General features: G+C 45.5%; 1 protein-coding gene across 16 annotated transcripts in view; it reads right to left on the bottom strand.

The window, feature by feature from the left end:
- The window catches only part of rapgef1b (Rap guanine nucleotide exchange factor (GEF) 1b), a 37,064-nt gene extending 15,085 nt beyond the window's left edge, over positions 1–21,979 (bottom strand). For 4 of the 16 annotated variants that reach the window (XM_076086168.1, XM_076086177.1, XM_076086193.1 and 1 more), the window contains exons 1-7: positions 21,714–21,978; positions 3,702–3,847; positions 2,902–3,080; positions 1,229–1,385; positions 1,056–1,144; positions 812–970; positions 247–297 (exon numbers count right to left, since the gene is read on the bottom strand). In XM_076086168.1, the coding sequence (XP_075942283.1) occupies positions 247–297; positions 812–970; positions 1,056–1,144; positions 1,229–1,385; positions 2,902–3,080; positions 3,702–3,847; positions 21,714–21,741 (809 nt within the window). In that variant the 5' untranslated portion in view covers positions 21,742–21,978. Of the gene's footprint in view, positions 1–246; positions 298–811; positions 971–1,055; positions 1,145–1,228; positions 1,386–2,901; positions 3,081–3,701; positions 3,848–11,244; positions 11,680–21,713 lie in introns of those variants that run through there. The other 12 variants (XM_076086082.1, XM_076086124.1, XM_076086099.1 and 9 more) reach the window with 7 other exon arrangements.
- Positions 21,980–22,796: the final 817 nt, after the last annotated feature.

Below are 22,796 nucleotides of genomic sequence, written 5' to 3'. Positions count from 1 at the left end.
ATGGGGCGGAGAGCGGAACACAAGGCACCATGATATGGAGGCCAGCACAGGTCAGTCACACACTCTCATGCACTGCACGGCCCTCTGATTGGATGAGGACTTCTTCGGGAAATGCTCAGGACAAAACAAAGGTTTGGGAGAATGCAACCATGCAAGTCAAAAACACTTTCATCCAATCCAGAAGCTTTATGGGGGTCTGGGGTGGGATGTTATAACGGAGACAGGTGATCCTACGGGCTAACATACTTCTCCTTCTGAGAGGGTCTCCTTTGGCCGGCGTCAGCACTCAACTGTGCTCTGTTCCCAGAATCCAAAGGGAAACCAAAGATGAAACAAGTAGAAAGAGTAAGAAAAGAAGAGACAGAGCAACAGACAAACCAAAGTGTGCCATATTTAAAGCCCGGAGTGTGAAAGTGATGAAAGATTCTAAGGAGTCTGGTATTGCATGGCTCGCATGGGAAAAGAAATCTTCAAACTCAAAAAAGGTCAAAAATCTGTGAAAATTAAATAAGGAACTCCTCTTTCCCTCCCATACCCACATCCTAAAAACCTTCTTTATTCCTCATTTGATAGCACTGAATCATTTTCGTTCTAAAAATAAGTTCAATCTAAAGTGAAACGGCTGTGATGAATAAATCCACAGTGGGCTTCGCTTTTATGAGACCGTTGCAAAAGGTCACAACATTTCTGTGGCCACATCGTCGTCACTGCTTCTCATTGGACGGTGTACCGCCGTTCTGCATCCTCTCTGTATAGAGATCGAACTCTGAAATCCAAGGTGCTGAAGTGTGTGTGTGTGTGTCGTCCCCACCTGAGCTCTGCCATTTTGGCTTCAGGAAGGGGGGGTTTGGGAGGGGCCACGTCCTCATCTGGTATGTCGGAGGCAGCCTCTGCGGGAGTAGCTGCCGGAGCCGTCTTATTCGAGACCTCCTGCTCCCGATCTATCAAGGGCATCTCTGACGACACGCTGCTACACACAGAGAAGCCGTCTGAGTGAACAAACTACTTTGAGTGTGTGGTTTGTATTCTGCAGAGCACACACGGAGCACACTCACCTCTCTGCTGTGGTAGCAGGTGGTGATGGTTTGTTCGGGCTGGTGGGTGACGGCTGCTCCTGTTTCTCTATGGTCAGCTTCACCAATTCCTGTTCAGAGAAAGAGCTTTCAGTGGCTGCTACAATAACACACAACACTCCCCACAACATCTCTTCTATCAGCAAAGGGCCTACCTTTACTCCATCCAGGACCGCTTTGATGACGCTGGTGACGGACGCCACGTTTTCCTTGTCCTCCAAGTCGATGCCATCCAGCATCACCTGGTCCGCCCAACGGATGAGGTTGGCGAGACTCTGATACACGCGGTTATGGCAGGAAGACAGCGCCGAACTGTTGGAGAATACGGTTGGGTGAGCGTAAGAGTATAGAGCACAGCATTGGGGGGAGAAACGCGGCATATGGAACAGATAAAGAGACAATGTACAGGAGGTGAGAGACGGTATGGAAACCAGAGGTGCAGAAAGGAGATTGATTCAAGACAGCACAACAGACGGTTGAGAAAAACTAAATGCAATGGTGACAAAAATCACACATATCATACACTTCCATCTGTCTACCAGCTATTAAACTACATATTTATGGGGCATTTGTTGAGGAGGTATGCCTGACTACAAGCTTAGAGGTTGGAATAAGCGGGAAGGGAAGAATGTACAACCACACGGAGAAGTGGGGTGTTGTTTCTGCCTGTAGTGAACAGTACATGTAGACGCAACACTAAGGTGTGGCCCCGGCCTGTACCAACATGCTGACGCTGGTTCACAGTGCGGGAATACCCATCCGCTGTCTCTGTGCGGCTTAGCTCGACGGTGAGCAGGACACGACTGTAGCTACGGGGGTTAGCAGGAGGATTTAGAGGATGGTGATGCAGTTGGAAGGGTGGAGAGGTTTGACCCAGAAAGACTAAAGGGCTGAAAGTTATACTGTAACTAAGCAGGAACAGTGGAATTATAATTAAGTCCACAGCTATGAGTAACTAGTCAGTCCGTGTTTCACACACAAACCTTTCGGCAAATAAGCACTTTAATCAACTTAACACTGTGCGCCACAACCGCGGGTAGGAGTCACACCCACTGTTGACCTACTTATTTGACCGATATTGATTTAAATCACTGCAGACTAACACTGTAGTGCACTGTGGATGTTTAACAGATGGTAAGACATTGTTAGCATTATTAGCATGTGAGGGTAAGACTCTTCTTTGTCACTCAATAGTGCTTGATGTACAGTAGTTTATTTGCCAAAACAAACAATCTGCCGAACTTCTACTGTGCTCCGTTGGGGTTCGACTCCATTAGACTGAGGCCGAATCCCCAGAGACGGCTGCTTCTCAATGTTGCAGCAACAATCCATCAATCGCTTCTAAACACAGGGCTGCGAGAGACAAAATCTGTCACCTCTGACCTCCACACTGTCATCCGTACTGACGGATGGGGAAAGGCACAAAGACAAAGACGTTCTAACATGTCTTGACAATCCCCCAAAAAAAACTGCAGCTAAGGTTACGTTTCGCAGAAAGGGTTTACTATATCTGAATCTAACACTTCTGATAGCGTGCCACATGAACACTTAGCGATACATGAGCGTAATTTTAAAGGCTTCAGGCATCAAGTCCGGGAAGCTTTGATGTCAACATACTATCAATCTTCATGAGCTGCTAAGCCAGTGGTAGTCTACATCATGTCGGTTCTAACGTGTCCTGCATGCATACCAACTACGTTATGAGTTACGTCAAGAGGCAGCAATGACAAGAATTCATTGAGAAATGGTGCATTGTGAAGATCTATAGCAGGAAAAGGGTAGCAAACAGGAAGCAAGAGTTTTTTTTCTATAAAAACAAACAACTCACCTGTGCTGTATTCGGGCCTCTACCTGAACCAGAGGCAGGATGGCTTCGAGCACCTTGCTGGCCGAGCCTGGAAGCATCTCAAGCACCTTCTTCTCCACGACCATCTTGTCCACGATTGTCTTGAAGTAGCGCAGGGCACTGACCACCTCCTTCTCATGCTCCTCCAGCCGGCTGACCTTCTACAAACAAAGGGAAGCAATAACACAGAACACTATTTTTCAGAATTGCACTACACAGCTACTTATGATGATGCTGAACATGTTACAAGCTTTTTAAAACATAAACGGAGTACGCAGTGAAACTTGACCTATCTATTGATCTATTATTTGGACCGTCACCACAGTCTGGTCTTCATACTGTGGTTCTATGATTACCATAGTCTGCTTGCTGTTCAAAGAACCATCTATCAAGTGATCTGGCTTGGAGCCATTTTTTGGTACTACAGCAACGGGCTCTTTCAGCTTCTCTATTCTTTCGCAGCAGGGCTGCTAGGGAATATACTCTTTACACCGAAAGCCTTAAGAGGGAGTGGAGGAGTTCATTCAGGAAGCGGCCCAGTTCCATTCATGTCTTTATAGGTTTAGACACCTGCTGTAGCGCAGCCAGCCGCCACAGCGACTGGGAAGCTGTGGGAACCAGCAGGGAAACTTGTGCAGACACACAAGACACAATGGAGAGCACAAAACATTAAGCAGGAAACAAATCATTTCACAAACAAACACACGGAAAAAAGGTGGGAAAGAGATGGATTTCCCACAATACACACACATATTTTCTGGCACCTGAACACACACACACACCTTGTTTGCAGGTTTCTCGGCACTCTTGGCTGCTGGCTCGGGCTGCAGTTGCTTGCCCTTCTTGGATGGAGTCCTCTTGATCTTGGGAGAGTGGAACTTGTCCATCAGCTTCATGGTGAACGAGGACAAATGGGACCGCTGCGAGTCTACGGACAAGAGGGAAAACAAGAGAAAGTTGAATGGTCAGTCGAGGAGGAGAGATTACAAGATACAATACTGTATCTTTACTGTATCTGTATCTTTAAAAAGGAGAGAAATATTACTAACGGAGCATTTCATCTGCTCTTCCTGCTGCCAACAATAAATCTGCTGGACAGGCACAGTCATAGAGCCTCTTCCAGCAGTCAATTATGTGCACGGATGCGTGCACACACACATGTGAGAGCACGCAAAGGGAGACGAGGACAGAGCCGAAGAGCGGGTTCACAATAAAACACTCTAGTTAGGGCCGAGGGGAAAAGTGCTTTATGGGACATAATTGAGAGAAGCGTCATGAAAGTGGAGCAATCTAGCAGGATTCCACTTGTTCGCTGCAGAGAGGGTTATCAGTGACTAAATGACACCTCTATCTGGTGTGATCTCCCCTCAGCTCGACTACAGCGGGATCCGACATTCCACGGTCATCAGCGTAAAAACACTGAATGGCGAATAGCGAGCGGCAAAACACCACCAACTAGACCTCCAGCCGGTCGGCGCTTTCATCTGCACCATCGATCCGCACGCGGCGCACACATCCACCCTACCGTTATCTCCCCCCTCCGCCCCAAATCCCCATCATCCCTTACTCCGACCAAAAGCCAAAGTTTGCTGAGGCAGCCAAGGACGAGGATGTGTGTGTGTGTCTCATTAAAAATGTTGATGAGAACGCTTCCAGTGGAGTTTCCTTCCGATGCAAATGCATGTGGATGAGGCCGGCTTTGACCCCTCAGGCTGCTGCTTTACACCGTGTCCACAAAAAAAAATTGAATCTTATGCTGTGCAAAACTAAATCAAAGCTGGCCGTTCAGCGGGCATTGGTAAGTCACCGATGGTGCATGGCTGATTCAATAAAGTTTAGAGTTACTGGACGTGGATCGCATTACCCGTGTAGTGCCACCTTTAATCTGCATTTACTGACCTCATTCCTAACATCCCAACAAGTCAAAGCACTCACACAAACATGACATAGGCCTAAATGTCAGCTTTGTTACAATAAAACATAACTAAATGTTTGAAGACAAAGAGTTTTTGTGAATTTCATTTGTAGCCCAGTTATGTCACTACAAAGGCAAAGCCGCCATGTAACAGAGACATGGTCCTCTTCATTCAGGGTATCTGTAAACAGATAAAACATCAGCTAGTCAGCCAGGGAGGATTGTGGGAGATAGCAGGAAGACAAAGCGTTTGAGTTTATCAGAGTCAGACGAGTGACTAGACACAGTGAAGACGACCGTACTGTGTAGCTTGGCCACAAAGGGATGCTGTGCTGCATCAGTGCACCGAATAGAGCCTGAACAGCACAGCTATGGCTAACAGTGTGTGAGGGTTGGTTTTTTTTTTTGCACCCTGAGGCTACACACATACCTGTGATAGCCAGTTTTGCCACAAGTCAGGATGCTATCCTGGTCAGGTTTCACTTTTTACTGCAGAGTGTGTATTGGGCCGCGTGCTTTCTGATCGCACAGCAGCCTGCGTATGAATTTAGGCTCACATAATCCAATCCGTTTGACCTCGTTTCCCGTCCTATTCCTGGCACGAGTGCAAGGGCTGTGGCCGACGTCACGATGTGATCTGACCCGCTCGCTCAATCCCAGCTTGAACGGGCCCAGAAGGACCATGTGTGAGTTTACAGCTGCAGCCCCAGAGTTGAGGAGCAGCGTGACATCAGCACAATGAGTCACCGCCAAGATCGATACAGCTGGTCCCCGAGACGCCATCGCAGCACCCCGGCACGGCTCGGCTCGGCTGTTCATCGTGCACACTGGACCGGTTCCAGGTCTCCTCTGCTCTCTATTCATTTGTTGTTTTTTTTACCACCTCCCTTCCTCTCTCTCTCTCTCTCTCTCTCTCTCTTCAGTTCTGAGAACAGAAAGCCCCCCCCCCTCCTCGAGAGTTCACTGGAAGTCTGGTTCAGCATGGAAATGACATCATCCACAGAAAGAAATGAACACGGGTGAAAGAGAGAGAAAACACAGTGAATTCCTCTGTTACAGTTACAGTCACGTACGCCTCTCGACGTCCACCCTTTACGACGCGGTGATGTCATTGCTTGTAATGTCTATTACACTGAATCTCACTAGTCATGGGCCGAATAGGAGACTGAAAGAAACCTCACAGTGAAAACATTATGCCCGGCCAACAACATCCCTTTCTGCCTCCTAAACATTTTCATACACATTTTTATTCTCCAGAGCCAATATCTGGGTTTGTACTGCCTTAAGACTGCTTTTAGAGTAGCAGCAGTACACCGAGAAAGATTGGTACTTCTGATACAATATTACCAGAATGGACCGGATCATTCATAACTTTCTCCCCTTGTTGATTCCTGCTCGTGCCTCCCAAATGCCTCTTCCCTGCTCCATTTAAAACACAATACAGCAGCAGAGCCGGCCTGATGAACAGCTAAGTGTGGTTACACTTCCATAAAGGGTTAGATTTCACTCCCAAGAGAACTGAACACACACACAATTCCCATGAGCCTCTTTGTTACACTGCAACCTCAGAGTACAGTGTGATGGGTTTATAGTTCTACAGTTATAGAGGCAATAAAACACATGATAAACAATTCTTATTTGTTTTAAATTGGCAAAAAAAAGAAAGAAAAGAGTGACATTTTTCATGATGCGATGAATCTGTAAAATCAGGGCATCCCTAAAATCAGATTGTTGACAATAAATAGTGAAAGATTTAGCAAGTAAACATCTTTTGGGGACTTTTAATTGCTTGAATACATTGCTGCTTTGAAAGGCCGTGGGGACATTTAAAACAAACCCTCTTGAACAAAGCTTGGGAGGGTTCTCACAACTCTGTGGTGTGGTGGAGTCCCCAGGAGCCTTCAGGCTCAAAGCGTCTTCACACAATAAGTAAATACACACACACACACACACACACACACACACACACACACACACACACACACACACACACACACACACACACACACACACACACACACACACACACACACACACACACACACACACACACACACACACACACACACACACACACACACACACACACACACACACACACACACACACACACACACACACACACCTTTTCTCATTAACTGTGGGCCCCCACAGACCACCAAATATTCTGTTGAGCAGAAAGGTTATATATCAATAACAGCCATCGCAGTACATTTTGTGTCTTTCATAGAAATCCGACCAATGCAGGGTTTAATACTTCTAAATCAGTATCACTAAAAAGTATAAAGTCATATTACAGGGATTTCTCTGCCTCTCTGGTCTTCAGCATGGTTGCCAGAGTAAATTAATCCCAACTATAAAAATGTTTATTATGTCTTTTGGCGTAAGGCACATTTGATTGTGTTTTCAAAAGGTGTGAATAAATAAAGCTTTCACACACCTTCGAGGCTTTCTGCCTTCTAATAAACGTCGTTTTATTAGTGTAAACAGTGTGTTCTTTTCTATTTATAGGACAGCCTCTGTGAGCACGAGAAGGTTGGTTGTAGTTTAATGGACAACACATATCCATATACATGTAGTTTTAGTCAAAACCTTGGATTTATACACCAACTCATTGGAGCTACATTTCCATGTGTGATTTGCTTCAACTGATTTGTACCTAAACAATGCAATGACCCACACATTTAGCTCCCTAGATGAACACAATGCTGCCTGTTCAAACGCATGGACAGAGTATATACAGTTGAATATTTTCCGTGGGAAACAACAGGACCCCCTGCAGCACAACTGATGACCGGTGACATACGAGCTGGTCCAGATCTGTCTGAAGAGCCGACAGGTTCAGTACAGGTGTGATCTATACAGGACAGCTGGTCGCCCCCCCCCCCCCCCCCCCCACTATAGGATGTAAACTGGGTGGAGGGATACAGGGGAGGCTGTGCGTAAGGTGACACACACACAGCTGTCACCTCCCGCTGAACTCAGCGAGGACTGCTCAATGAAAGTGTGCAACGCACACGAGGACTTGTTGAGCAAGATAGAAGATCGCAACAGCAGTTAATATTGGTTGAACTGATGCGTGGAGAATGAATGAACCCCCCTAAATGAAATGTACTCTGCTCCTGCTCTCCATGAATATGTCCTATACTGTATATAGGATGGAGAGTAACACATTGATTCCACCTTTTGTTTAAGCATTGGCTATAAGCAGTGCTTTTTTAAAACACAGAATCCCTCCACTCTTGACACACATAAGTAGAACTCCTTCCCCCCCCCGGATACATGTAAATAGACCGTGCGTTGTTTATAAGCAACCGTGCCTGCAATGACGCCTTATTTGGCTATAAAAACAACAACACGGTGAGTGAATTAGTGTCGGCTACACTGTAAAACAAAACCGCAAAAAAAAAGTGCCGTGCCAAGGTATCTTATCTCCACAGGCGAGACCTGCTGCAGAGCAAGAGTGTGGAATGTAAGCCCGAGGCAGGCGAGATGAACAGCGGGGAGGAAAATGGAGAAAAATTCAACAGGAAATAGTTAAGTGCTCTGTGAATTATTTATTCTCCCCCCCCCATTGTAGTGGTTGGCTTCCTGCTGGGTGTGTTCAATTTACAATAGGAATCCTCCTCCATGTCCTCAGCGGGCTGAGGGAGCCAAACTCCTGCCAAAGGATGGCAGGGAGGAGAGGGAGGCCCCGGTATGGAACGTGGCCCCTGCTTTAACGGTTGGTTTCAGGAGTAATGGAGGAAAGAAGTCCAGCGGTGGGTTTTTACGGTTGTCCCGCTGCGAGCCACAGCAAGACCGAGAGCCTCCAGTCTATTCACCGAGTCAGTAAAGGACGCTAAGTGCTCGGCACACTTAGTCTATTGTATTTCACTCAGACGGAGGAGACGCAGAAGAAAGGTTGTCATGTGGCAAATCAAATTGTCAACGTAAAAACGAGACATCCGAATACGGGACTTCTTCAGCCGCTCGCTCCCCGATGACTTCTGAAGTCCTAAAATAAACATAATGGGCAAAATCATTTTTGACTCTGTGTAATTACATCAGGGACGACAATAAAACATTAGTCACTACTGACTGAAGGGGGCTGATTGAGATGAATGCGTCGCTGCAGTAATAGAAAATAGCTCACTATTATACAATTACTTTTCAAAATGAGAAACACAGATTTGCTTTTCACGCTTAAGTTTTGTCGACCGTTTTTATTACATGGCTTGTTTGTCATTATTTAAATTCTAGTCTGGCCTTTCGTCTGTTCCTGATCTCCGCTTGAATAAAAATCCATCTCGGTCAATATTTTACGCTATGAATAACTTACACAAACATGCCCCTTCAGTATGGTAATGACCCACCGACCACGGGTCAACGATCCGGACCAGATCTCAATGTGGTGCCGGGTTGCATGGGAACAGACGGCCACGGTCCGCCGTGGTGAACAGAGCCACACAACAGAGGCGATCTATAACCCGGATCCATACGAGAAAACAGAAAACCAGATCCTTCAAAGCTGTGAATGAAAGACAGTGAAGACTCTTTCTTTGAGCGTGACAGCTGCTCTCAGATCTCACCACAGAGGTGACCGAGAGTCTGATGATTGAGAATGCGTCTATTCGGGGAAACTCCTGTTCTGTGAAAAACACATCATTACCCGCGATGAGTCAGGAGATTCAAAACAATATCAAAAATACCCTCAATCAACTTTCTCACCGTTTTGGAAAGCTCATTAAAAAAAAAAAAAGGGGGAGAATAACATTCAACATGCAATGTCTTCTGATTCCCAATCTCATCAAAGTATCCTCTCTCAATACTGTGTGACGCATCTAAAAAGAAACTAGAATTATCTGCATTAAGACATAATAACTAAGCAGCATGCAGAGGCCCATAACAACACAATCCAGCCTCATCTCTTAGGGACACACCTTGCTTTCTTGAGTCTGGCTATTTGTGTTCTTATCACTCAGGATGAATGGCTGAAGTCAGACACGTCACATCCCAATATGTCCGTCACATCTTTAGTGGAGTTTACTGGACAAATAAACCATTTATGAGCCTCGCTTCGGTTTAAAGCGGCCCACTGAAATGAAGTGTGTATTTTCACACAGCGATCCGACGATGCTCGATCTATTATCTGAATCTTCTGTCACGTACGGCAGTAAAACTGTGCCTTAGAGCGATGTTTTCGCTTCAATATTTTGCGAGCGCCAAGTCACAAGGTTATAGACTCTTGGAGCAACATAACAGGAAAAAACAAACATGGTTTGAGGCAGAACAGTGAGGGGAATAAAGAAACATACTGTGTCGTATTCATAACGTAGCTTCAAATAAACTCAAGGCTACCGAGGTTATAACAGTTCCATAACTACACAGCCTGTGGAAGAAGAGATGTGGTGGATGATGTGCAGATATCGGCGGTTGTGGGTCAGTGTGAACACTATGAAAGTGAAGCCGTCTCTTTCGCTGACAGTTTCCTTTCTAGCAGGAGGAATGGCGTCTCCTCACAGCTGATCATGAGCAGAGTGCAGTTGATTATTCACAACTGTGTCAATAATATATCTGATATTTGCAAAGTAAGTGTGTTCCAGGCAGCACACTGTCAAGTGGTGGACCGGTTAAGTATTAATGCATGAGCAGTAGAAATAAACAGGACGTTCTGCAGTACAACAGGGAAGCTGACTTTAGTTGCTGTGGTTGTGTTCAAAGGTTTTGTCTTTTCAGGAAGTCATTTGGAATATTATCGCAGTCTTAAATCCAGTGAGTCATTCCATGACCTGCTCTGGTCAAGCAGTTTAATCACTGGTGAGGAATCACTTTCCTTTTCTTTAGAATAAGAACTGCTCGATCAGATCGGTGCATTTCTTTTAATCCTATAAGACACACGGTGTGACTCGGATGCAGAGCTCTGTACTGTGACAAAGCTGTGAAGATGGTGTTTTGGATGAGGCTGGGACCATTAGGCCTGTGCATCGTGTGGTGGCAGAAACATTTACAAGTCTCTAGCCTCAGTTCCCCCTCGGTTTTACTCGGAAGCCAACGATCTTCTTCCACAAATCTCTCTGAGCAGAGAACATCATTTTCATGTTCCTGTGGTTCATTGTGGTACCATTGCTTGTAGTTTAAACCAGACATTTCCGCCTTTTCCAGCTAGTGTGGCGGGATGTTGACGACATTTGCACGTCACTGTGTTAAAAAGGTTAACCAAATTCACGACCCACTTTCAAGCTACTTTAACTATTACTCATCCATTCCTCTGCTTCACTGATTTTTGACGGCCACTCTTTCACACCCTCCCTTTTAGGTTGGGGCAACTAAATGAAGAGCAATATATTAGTTATCCTGTATGTGGCAGCTTTAGTGTTACAATAAGCACATAGCCTACATTACTGCATTGACTGTGGGCTGTGACTGACCGTGTTCAGATAATCCCCACTCTCTGGCAGGCGATGTAACTTGTTCTGTATGGATTCAATACGGGTTGCGGTCTCATAGTGGGCACTGGACGAGCTAATGGAACTAGTTGATGGGAGCACTTGGCACAGCAGGTCAGTGTTGTACTGAAAGCTGTGGAGGGAGCCCCGAGGTCTAGGTCACTCAATTGTCCTGTATACAGACACACACACACACACACACATGCACACAATGCACATCAGCATCCCGAGACAGTAACAAATGAGTCAACAAAGAGTGCCTCGAAACTATTCACCCAAAAGTGAAAGGTGGCGGAGGGGATGCCACAGGGCCGGGTTTTCAACAGCATCGACGACAAAAAAAGAAAATAGTCCACGGCCCACGAGCAGGAGGCTTTTTAAAGCCCCAACTGTAAAAATGACAAACAAAAACAAGAAAGCTGCACAGACTGGCACGGTGACAAAAGGGTTGAGCAAACGACACAATGAAAATAGCAAAGGTCCAGAGGTGAACACAGCAGTGAGGCTATTACTCTAGTAGCCTCGAGGAGGATTAAAAAAAACACGTTAACTTGAATGTGTGAAGTCACTCAATATCTGCAAATAATGCTCACATCCCCTAAGCCTACATGGACTAATTTACTGTATTTTGGTTCCAAAATAGTTCACCAAAATAATCAGTAATCTCGTCATTGAGGTGATAATAAAATGTTTGTGTGAAGACCAGATTGTTTTAGGATTGTGATTAGAGCTATAAATCGAGTTAAGTAGCTCAACATGCCTATTTCGAAATGCGGTGATATCTATGATTGAGGGATTGTCTCTGCCCGGCTCTCAACATGGCGACGGCTGAGCCGGTGGCTGGAAGCTTTTTCCCCACACATTTTGAAGATGCAATCGAGTAATTGAGAAAATAATCCTAATCTTAATCAGTCATGAAAATGATTGTTAGTTGTAGCCCCCTTTTTTCTCAGCTATATTTGGAATCCGAGGTTGTGATAGCTCATGGTCGCCCTGGTGTATGGAATGAAGGAGGCTGCAGACAGTGAAATAAATGTGCACCGTTGTATTGGACAGGACAGGGCAAGCACATGTGAATGAGAGTGTTGAAAGCGGGAAATCTCTCTCACACACACACACACACACACACACACACACACACACACACACACACACACACACACACACACACACACACACACACACACACACACACACACACACACACACACACACACACACACACACACACACACACACACACACACACACACACACACACACACACACACACACACACACCCTGTTCCTTCCCCCATCCCCGACGCCACCGGCACTATTTCCCGTCCCTCGCCTCCCTCGTTGAGAGCCGCTCCCTGTTTTCTGGACTGACTTCACAGCCCAGAGCAGCCTGGACTCAGAACCTCTACAACTCCACTGTTTAACACCTCACCTAAATAGGCAAAGGCTTAAGAACACAGTGCACTGAAACTCACACAAGACAGAGAAGCTCACTGTGCCAGGCAACCGCCCGACTGAAACTCAAAAGCAGTCGGATCCTTCAGTCGACCTTCCGGCTACGGTGGTTTACGGGCGTTTCGTAGACTTCCATTTAGCTCGCTTTCTGAACCGAGTGTTTCAGCGGAGACAGACAGGCAGCAGGTTCACCTTGGGTGAAACCAATAGACTGAAGAACCACAAAAGTGCTATAAATACCCTGCTTGTCAGTATCTGTAACATCAAGCGGCACCAGAACGGAGACACTGCGACAGCTTAAAAAAACAAAAAAAAAAACACCCTCTGATCTACTGAAGATGAATCCAGAGATCTCGGTGAACGGCAGCTGTTTGGCAAGAGAGCGCGGAGCGAACGGCAAACTATAAAAGCACTCGAGATGGGAGAACGATCCGACACGCAGACAAACAGCCACAAGAGAACCAATCACTTCCACACAGTACGAGACAGAGACAGAGACACAGAGACGCATCGGCAGCAGCGTTCTGTCAGTAAATGGCCTCGAGCAGCGAGGAGTGGTACCGCTCTCCCCCGCGTTGGAGTGCTGCACAAAGCCCATCTTGTCTGTACAGCGGCCCACTTGTCACCCTCTTGACACTTTGTGCACGCACACTGCGTTGGACAAGACTGACGGACAGATGTTGAATGATACACACTCATTTCGTTGGCGCTTTGCATTGTTTCCCGGCCTCTTTATATAAATGGGCTCGGGTGACAGATGTGTCCACCACTGAGGAGGAGACTCGCACGGTCGCTTATAATTAGGCAGTGGTTGTTTAAGCTGCGTCTGCGATGATTAATCCAACGCACACTAAAATAACTTTAGTTTATTTTACTCATCATGCACACAATGTTTCACTCTCTGCTGTTGTAGGAAATCCATACGTCTGGAATTTCATATTCCATATTCTGATTGTTGTAAACGTCTCTCATTAAAAACTTTTCACTGTATTAATATCTTTATATTTACGGTAGTCATGTAAAACACTGATATGTCTCATCTGAGCAGAGTCTATTGTTGAGTCATATGTATTTTTGAAAAAGGTCACAAAGCGGCTAAATGATCGTATGTTTCTTTGGTGGTGTTGACATGGAACAGGACAGGAAGTCGGGAGGAACTTGACTTGAGAGTTTAAAAAGACGAAGACCGAAAGAGCTCTATTGTTGAGGATCAGTTGGGACCGGCTCTCGACAATACCTCCTTAAAGCTAAATCTCTTAAGCTTAGATGAACACAAATATAGACGTACTTTTTTTGATGTCATAACAATGATCTAATGGTCTTACTGTGGAAAAATGAATTTAAAAAAAAGACGGCACATGCTGTATATTGATTGTTCTTTGTTTTGTCCTCTGAGTGCTCACTCACTGCAGCAGATGTACTGAACGACAAAGATGGACCCGACAACATTTAGCTTTATATTACAGCTTAAAGTTTACGCTGAAAGACTCCAACACGTGTGTGAATCTACATTTAAACTTAATGCAATCCAGAAATATATCAAATCATCCACTCTGTGTGTTGGAGTTGCCTCACTTCTATGTTTTAATGAAGACAAAGTCAGATTGCATGACGTTACTGAAGTGATCATTAAGGACAGGTCTATAAAGAAAAGCATTTTCATGATCGGGTATTTCCAACGTCCTATCTCGTTCGTTTGTTTGTTTGCCCGAATAAAATATGTTGGTATGTTTGTTATAATGGCTATGCTTGTGCCAAGTAGATGTCCGATATAGGTTGCCTCACAACTATAATAATTAAGATATTTAGACAATAATGAAGTTTACAGAATGAACCAGAGACCATCTTGCGATGGGCTCACACCAGCCACGGCAATGGCAACACCAGCGTTGCTGTCGTGGCTGGTTACAATGAAAAGGTTGCAAGTAAACAGCCCGAGCATGCGTTTTCTCAACCGGACTTAAGTCACGTTTGGTCACATCACTTCAAAATTCTTTAATTCATTAAATTCAAGATATATGCAGAGCAAAAAGTGAGAATGAATGAAGTCCTAAGAGGATATATCTTCTGTTTGATCTCAGACCAAAGTTTACTGATAGCAGGAGCTCATAAAGCCAGTGTTGCATGTCGTGCATGCAACACTATTATTCCAAAAACACTCATTCAGGTTGCATGAGGAGGCACAGCCAAGAGGAAGTGGGTCAGTGAAGGTAGACACACTCGTCACTGACGGAATAAACATTGTGTGTGTCTGCATGAAAGTCATATACTGTTAAAGAATATATCAAACCAGTGATTCAGAATCATTCACGCACGCACGCACGCACGCACGCACGCACGCACGCACGCAATGTCAATTTCTGTCTCTCCACTCCTGATTTAGACTGGCATCGGAAACTGGCAGCAACTCCTTCATTGTATGCCAGCTCCCTGACCCATGGCATGCCTGCCGGGGGTCTGAATGATTTGACGCAAGAACACACAAGAGGCAATGACTTGACATAAACCCCCTTTTTCAGGATCTGCCCAGCCATCGAGATAGTTGCTCTCAGTCGCACCGAGGCCACTCTGGCCGATTCTCTCCCTGCTGCTCACTTTGGCCTCTGAGGAAATTGAAAAATGGGCATCAGCAAGCGCATTAAATGGCAAGACTTGATGTTCCAATAACGGGCTCGGTTGTATAATCTATGGATGTATCCGATAGATTGGAGCTCTGCGCGAAATGTTGGGAAAACACGATGCCTGAAACATGAACTCGATTGAAACAAGAACTGAGAGGAAACGTCACAGGACTCATCATGAGATTCAGTGGTTCTCAGTTTTAGCTCTACTAAGGATTACTTTAAGCTTTTTACCACGTGGTGCATTCAACTGATGCAATTAAGTTGCAACAGGATAACAAGACATAAACACACTGAACATGTCCAGGACTTAAAATCACTAAGATATAGTATAGGTCACTTAGATTTATTGAACTGGATCAGAAGGACCACATGCTGTGGAGCCTTTGGGTTTAGATGTCTAAGCAGTCTGTATTAATATAAAGAGACACCGGAGAGGGTGTGATTAGTTAAAGCAGCTGCTTCCTGAGATATTCTGCAGTTTAACAAAATGTGTAAATCTGCACTGGGATTGGGATCAGCTGATTATGCTTCTGTGAGATTGGAAAGTGGCCTCATCCTCTTGGTGATCCTCACACTGCGTGTGGTTCAAAACCTCAAGTATCATCCCCGCAGCATGGGCAGCTCAGCCGGGGCTTAAGAGAGACCTCCTCGTCTGCAGCGCCGTGCAGTCCGTTACAGAGACGAGGCAGGTCAGGGTAGACGGACAACACACACACACACACGCCGACTCTTACTGCCCGCTGGACTGAAATGCACAGATTTATTATTATTAGCCAATCAAACGGCGCTAACCGCGACACGGCTGCCACGGTGAAGCAAGGCAGGCAGGTTGGATTTAAGACACCAAGATTACGGCCCCACAGTCTAACCAATACCAGTTTTTTTTTTTTTGTATTGTGTAACTGGATTAAGACCACAGCACCTGGGCATGAAGACTAAAGGAGCTATGGCTTCTGTCCACAAGCTGTGGAGGTGATAAGGCGGAGAGGCAGCCAGCGATGGAAGGATGTGGCCCTGCAGAGCAGCCTCCATCGGGCTGGGTCCACCCAAGACTTCAGCGGAGCAAATGAGCACCTTGTATAAAGCCACACGACACAAAAAGCACAGCGAGGAATGTCCCCTGCATTTCATCCTGCCAGCGAGGCCCATTTTACATTACGGCTCCAAAAAACAAAAGGAGTACACATCCCCAACAAGCGATGCAAGTATGCATTTATTTCACACAAAAGAAAAATGCTGAATAAATACATAGTGAGTGCACGCAATGGAACTTCTGTACTCAGCCACTGCTGTTACAGAGCCTGAGAATAATTTATAGCAGGAAGTAGAGTCTCTTCTCTGTCTGGCCTGTTCATTTACATTGTAAAAAAAAAAAAGCCTGTTCTTCTGACTCGTTTGGGCTCTGTGCTGTTTGAAATGTGGAGAAACAGATTATATAAAAAGATATATCTAGTTTCTTCATTGTTATCATCATTTAAATGGCCAAATCTTTTACCTTTTTGGGGAAGATCAATGTCAACGGTCCTGTTTATACAGCGCTCTATATATAACTGTATATATATTTGTGTGTCTTTACCTGAGTCCTCGTCTAGATCCCCCTGTAGAGAGGAGTCCGTGTCCTCCGAGGAGGCCTGGCTCCTCCAGCTTATATTGCCCATCCAAGAGGCCTGAGTCCACACACAGCTACTAGTCCTGAGGTGATACTGATGGTTTTTGTGTACAGTGAGGACTTGCTGGTCAGGCTGGCATTTTCATACCAAATCGCTCAATAGCGCTGCTGAGAGTTAGTCACAGACTGCCTGACCCCGCATGATCGGTCTCTCTTGAGTCAGACACACTTCAGAGGAAACGTCCACAAATAGCAAACGGAGAGAAGGCGAGCGGGACTGAAAAAGTACTGTGCTTTTCCTGAGCCGGTTGTTTATCAAATAATGACTTTTTTGTAAATATGTCTGGAATCACATAATCCCCCTCGCAGAGCGTCAGAGCGAGGTGGCATCGGTGGTCCAACCCGCAGTTATCTGGAGTGGCGGATGTACTGAAGAGTCACAAGGAACCGAGCGGGCCACCTGCGGGAATAAATGAGCCACTCTCTGGCACGAAGGCCGACACACAGCGGAGAAATCAAGCGAAGCATCGTCTTATAAAAGTCTCAAGAGCTCGGCACGCGTGCAGGTAGAGAGACGAATACGACCCGTGATTGGAAGTTGTATCAAATCACACATGAGAGCTCAGAGAACTGGCGTCTTCAGCTCCGCGGGGGGAGACGCTGAGGGCACAACGGCCGTGAAAACATTCATGCAGCGAAGACCTGATTGCCTTCACAGACACGGCCTTCCATCGCTCACTGATATCCTTGGTCTTCTCCCCCTTATTCTCTCTGCGCAGAGATTTGATTCCCATCAATGCTCTACCTTCCTCCTCCACCCTCTCTTTCTTTCGCTCCCTAAGCTCTACTCCGTCCCTCTTTTGCTTTCCCATGCACAGCACACACACTAATTACAACACAGCTAAACATATATGGGAACAGCAAGCCTCTCATTCTGTGGGAGAGGGAGGTTGAAATGCTTTCTGCCATCAAACCTCAAAATTGCAGCATGTCAAACCCAAGAGCCAAAGCTCGCCCTGTGCAACAGTGGGATCACTCATCAGCGATGTGTGTGAACCTAATCATCCAGGGAAGCCTTTTGTAATCACGGCTACATTAGCTCTTGCTCAGAGTTCTGGTGACTACAAGGCACGCGGGGCTATTTCCGTCCATCAGAAGAAGAAGAAGAAGATATGCAGAGTCTGAAGTGATGCAGTCACCACTTAGCAAACACCAAGCCATCACAATGAGTTACACTCCTGTGTTAACTCATTGTGATGCTTGAGAGAGTAAACTTCAAGTATTACAGCTGAACCCTTTCAAAGGCAAATACACAGATACACCCTCCTCCACTATGCAGGGGGGGGGGGGGGGGGGGGGGGCAGGGAGTCTAAAATAAGGAACTGATGGATCAGTTCCGCTGTGGCCGGCTACTACCACTGAATGTCCAGCGAGAGAGGAGGCTATTAATAAAACATTGTGATACTCCCACGACTTTGTTACCAACATGCCAGAGCGGTGTCACAATCCCAGTCTCTGTGGTGAACATTGGGACATGCACGTTTTGCAACTGCAGAAGAATCGCAATAATACAAACATAAAGTCTCAATTAAGCCTTCATTCTGTTACTTATGTGTTCATGAGGGTGTTTCTTGCAGTCACAGTTTGATAGAAAAACAACACTAGCCTCCTACCAAGTGGCAAATGTGAGCACAACCTCCATGCATACCACACGGCTTTATGAATATCCCAAATAATAGGGCCACGGTAACTTTTTTTGCGACACAGTATGGAAGAGGGCACCAATCTGAGCTTCCATCTTCAGAATGAAACACATTTAATAGTGTTTAAAATGAACGCAGCGCAAATATTCTGGCGACAACTTGCAGTCAAGCCATTACATTTTAGAATTATTCATGTTAATAAGGAGTTCATGCGCAGGACACACAGCGTTGTCTCAGCAAAAAGACAAAGTCAAGTCACATCAGATGTGCATCTCCACTGTATGCTTCCACCGCGTTGTTTTCCTGAAGACTGGACTCAGGGTTTATTCTACGTCGTGAAGCTCGCCGTGTTTGCTTTACTTAAATTCTGTGTCACAGCATGTTTCAGGGGTGTTGCATTAAATGACTCACTGCGACTTATGACAGCAACAGTGGAATCATTCCAGGGTGTCTATTCAGGCAATTGAAAGCATTACGTTGGACAAAAACACATACTAAACAATGAGCTATTTTACTCATTTCAGGAAGCATTCACAAGCCACTGCAGAAATACAAAGCCCGAGAGCCGAGCAGAGTCTGAACTTGGATAGCGGCTCGGGTGGGAAGTCACGTACGGCACGGTAGCTAAACAAAGTCTCTACACCAAGATATGGAACATCAGAGATAATGAGCAGAAAGTATTTGTCTTTCATATACAATATACGGACACCCAAACCGTTTTACAGGCAGGTTTAAAACCTCAGGGTTGAGTACCTGTATTCTTTTCTTTTTACAATCCAATTCACTTCACAGCCACTTTTTCCGAGTCCATTTAAACAAGTCCACCACAGTGCACCGAGTGTGAATTTACACAACAAAATGGGATGGCTTTGTCTGTCTCCCCGCCAGCTCCCTCAGCCTCTGGATCTGTTTATGGATTACAGTTTGGGCTGCCTGAGCGATGAGGTCATGTGGGTGCGTACACACAGAAGACTGGGGGTTCAGTGTTGAAACAGACACGAGAACCACCCACGTGATTCTCCAGGTGATAACATCCTAAACTAAGCTGCACACAAGTGGAAGTGAACAACAGTGTTTATGCCCCAAAGAGAGGACAAGTCGGTGACAGCAGGACCCCCCGGTCTCCATGGTGGCTCTGGAAGAAATGCCGGCCATAAGTCTCCTGCTGCTGGAGCTCGGTCTCTGTGTCACATTGATAGTCCTGCTTGCTCTGCGTCCTATGGTAACCATTTGCATCATACAACGCTAACTATTTAAACCGTAACCCATGACTATATCCATGTGCAGGAATCCCTACTTACAGGCTTGAACTTTATTTCACTTCATCCAAATCTTTTCCCTTTTTTTATTTGCTCCTCGAAGCACCAGGGAATTAATCTCCTTCTGTCGTGGTCTAAAACTGGTTCCCCTGTCTGTCGAGAGTCTCCACAGCCTAAGCCCACATAGACAACAGCCTCCTTTTAACACCATCTTTCTTTTTTTTCTTCCTCCAATCCTCACACACATTCTCCCTCTCTCTCTCTCTGAGGCTTAACAAGCTGACACTGAAGCTATGCCACAGCTTTACAGTGCTACCATGAGTCCCCAGCCTTGGGCCCCTCTTTCCATTTCACTGGCATCCAGCATAGCACGTCCTCTGGGTACATATTTGGGATCGATGGGAACATGTGAACGAGAGCAGAATGCAGGCCAACAAAATGACCTGGTCAACCCGACTAGGGAGCCTTGGGGGGGGAGCTGGTCCGCGTGAGAGAGAGGTGATGGATTGGGCTCACAGTGACTATTATCCTTTGTCTTTATTTGCTTTTAACCAACTGTTGAACCACAAATCGACAAAAGCTACATTGCACCCTGATTTTTCATTTAGCTGTGACCATATGTAGTCATCTGTCTGCGAGACAGGAAAGGAATCGGAAACTTTTACGCCTATGAAGAATGACTGAGCTAGTGGTGGATGACACTCCCTCCCTGCCTGTTACTGGGAGCTGTGTGTCTGTCTCTCTCTGTGTGTGTGTGTGTGTGTGTGTGTGTGTGTGTATCTGTGTGTGTGTGTGTGTCCATTTACTGCAGGCATCACCGGACAGGACTGTATGTGGAGCAAAGCAGGGAGACAGCTGGTGGAGTGGGATGCAAGTGTAGCCCGCCGGGTATAAAGTTTCCTTCCAAAGGCATACCCGAGACCACCCCGTTTCCTCTCGTATCCATTGCTCTCCTTTTTATGTCTTTAAAGCTGCATACACAATTAACGGCGCGTGTAGACATACACAACATGGGCCAAAGCAACGAAGAAGAAAAAAACCGCCACGTGCACAATGTTGAAATCAACACAAACACAAATACGCACGAAAGTCTTGGGCGTGAACGCGTTTCAACTCAAGTGTACTAGGTAACAACGTAGCTAGCGGTAGCTAGTGAAAGGCTAACATTTGGGCTAGCTATTGCTAGCCACCGTTACAACCCCGTTTTTAAAAAAATGTTAGTAAGCTATTTGACAACTAAAAAGAAGGAATTATAAAACACCATATCCTCATTAGTACAAATCATGTTAAAACGTTTCTTCCCGTGTGAAAAGCCAAGATTTGTAATTTGAATGTTAGCTTCCAAACAATCAAACCAGGGTTTATTTACGACCGAGGAGCTGAGAGAGGATTGTGAAATGCCGGTGAAGTGAGCTAACGTTATAGGATGATATCACATCGAAATGGTACATCTGTCTCGCCACATTGCTGTAGTAACACCGTTGACCATTAACCGACCAGTTAACCAGCTAGTTATCTCTATTCAGCATGAGCCATTTGCTCCATTGACTAAACTGTAGCTAATACCAGCTAGCTGATATGGTGCTGATTTATTTTCGACTGGATAGCCGAGAAAAGAACAATCCATGAGGCCCAATTAAACCACCATTTACACCCAACATCCAAACGTTGTCTGGACCCCCGTTTAGTTGGTCTGTAGAGCCCCACGTTTGATACCCCCGCGTCCCGCGTGAGGAATACCGTTATACATATACATCCCGAGGTGCAGCGGTGTGGTGGAGTCTAGCCGGGCAGGACTTACCTTGCTTGCTCTCTATTTTTCCCGACATTTTCGTAGCCAGCAGCTGTGATCCCACTCGCAGTTCAACAAAACGTTAAGCTACAGACGAGCCTCGCCGTTTTTGTCTCCTCCGATTATTCCCTCATTGTCGACACACTGTTGTGTCCATGAGATGATTCCGCTGGGGTTAATATAACATATTTATAAACCACACACATTGGTACGGTCTGAAAAACGGTCTCTGTCCGTCTCCGGGTATTTTTCACTGGATACACACACATTGGTAATGTCTTGAACCTAGAGTCGGGCAGAGAGCCCTCATCCAGTAGAGCAGCGCCCCCTGGCGGGAGGAATTAGCCACGTCAAGCTGTCAACAAGAGGATGGGCGTGTTTCAATGTGCATGCAACTTTGACTTGTTGGTCTGTGTTCAGGGCTAAGTGGCGGTGCCGTGCATTTGTGGAGGATTAACGTGGAGCCTGCAGGGACAAGTTGTGCACATAATAATTATGAACTTTATTTATCCAGCACTTTTCAAAGTCCATTAGAAGGTAGAACCGGCATTAAACCAGTGCAGGCAATAAAATCAGACAATAAAATAATAATGAATAAATAAAAAGGGTAAAAATCCTGGCCTAAAATAAGATACAAAACAATAATAATAAAATACAACAGACAAGTTAGGAATAAAACGTGTGGTAGCATTAATCTATCTATCTAAACTGACTTGATTTATCTATGTTGACATATATTGGTGCAGAGAAGGCAACAGTAAGCAAAATCAAAGTATTTTGAGTGCTTAAGCTACTGTCAGATGATAGATACATATATTTGGAGAAGAAAAAAGAGAAACGAGTAGAAACTACTGTAGGAAAGCTTGAGAGGCTGTTATAGTATGACCCAGTTAAGCTGTAGTCCATGACATCACACGATCATTTCTGACCTCATCATCGATCTCAGCAGCACGAGGCTACACTGAAATGACAGAAACTGTTGGCTGCTCTAAATATATTTAAATTAAATGGATGCTCAGCAATACTGGTTGGAAAGGGTGACTTCAGCAACTTAAAGCTTTAATATCCTTCGCAGTAAACTCATTTTTTATC

Source organism: Anarhichas minor, unplaced genomic scaffold (genome assembly GCF_050575085.1).
Source record: "Anarhichas minor isolate MPS153535 unplaced genomic scaffold, ASM5057508v1 ptg000002l, whole genome shotgun sequence".
Classification (NCBI taxonomy): Eukaryota; Metazoa; Chordata; class Actinopteri; order Perciformes; family Anarhichadidae; genus Anarhichas; species Anarhichas minor.
The sequence above is the reverse complement of the archived record's forward strand: the minus strand, read 5'-3'. Positions and strand labels throughout refer to the sequence as shown.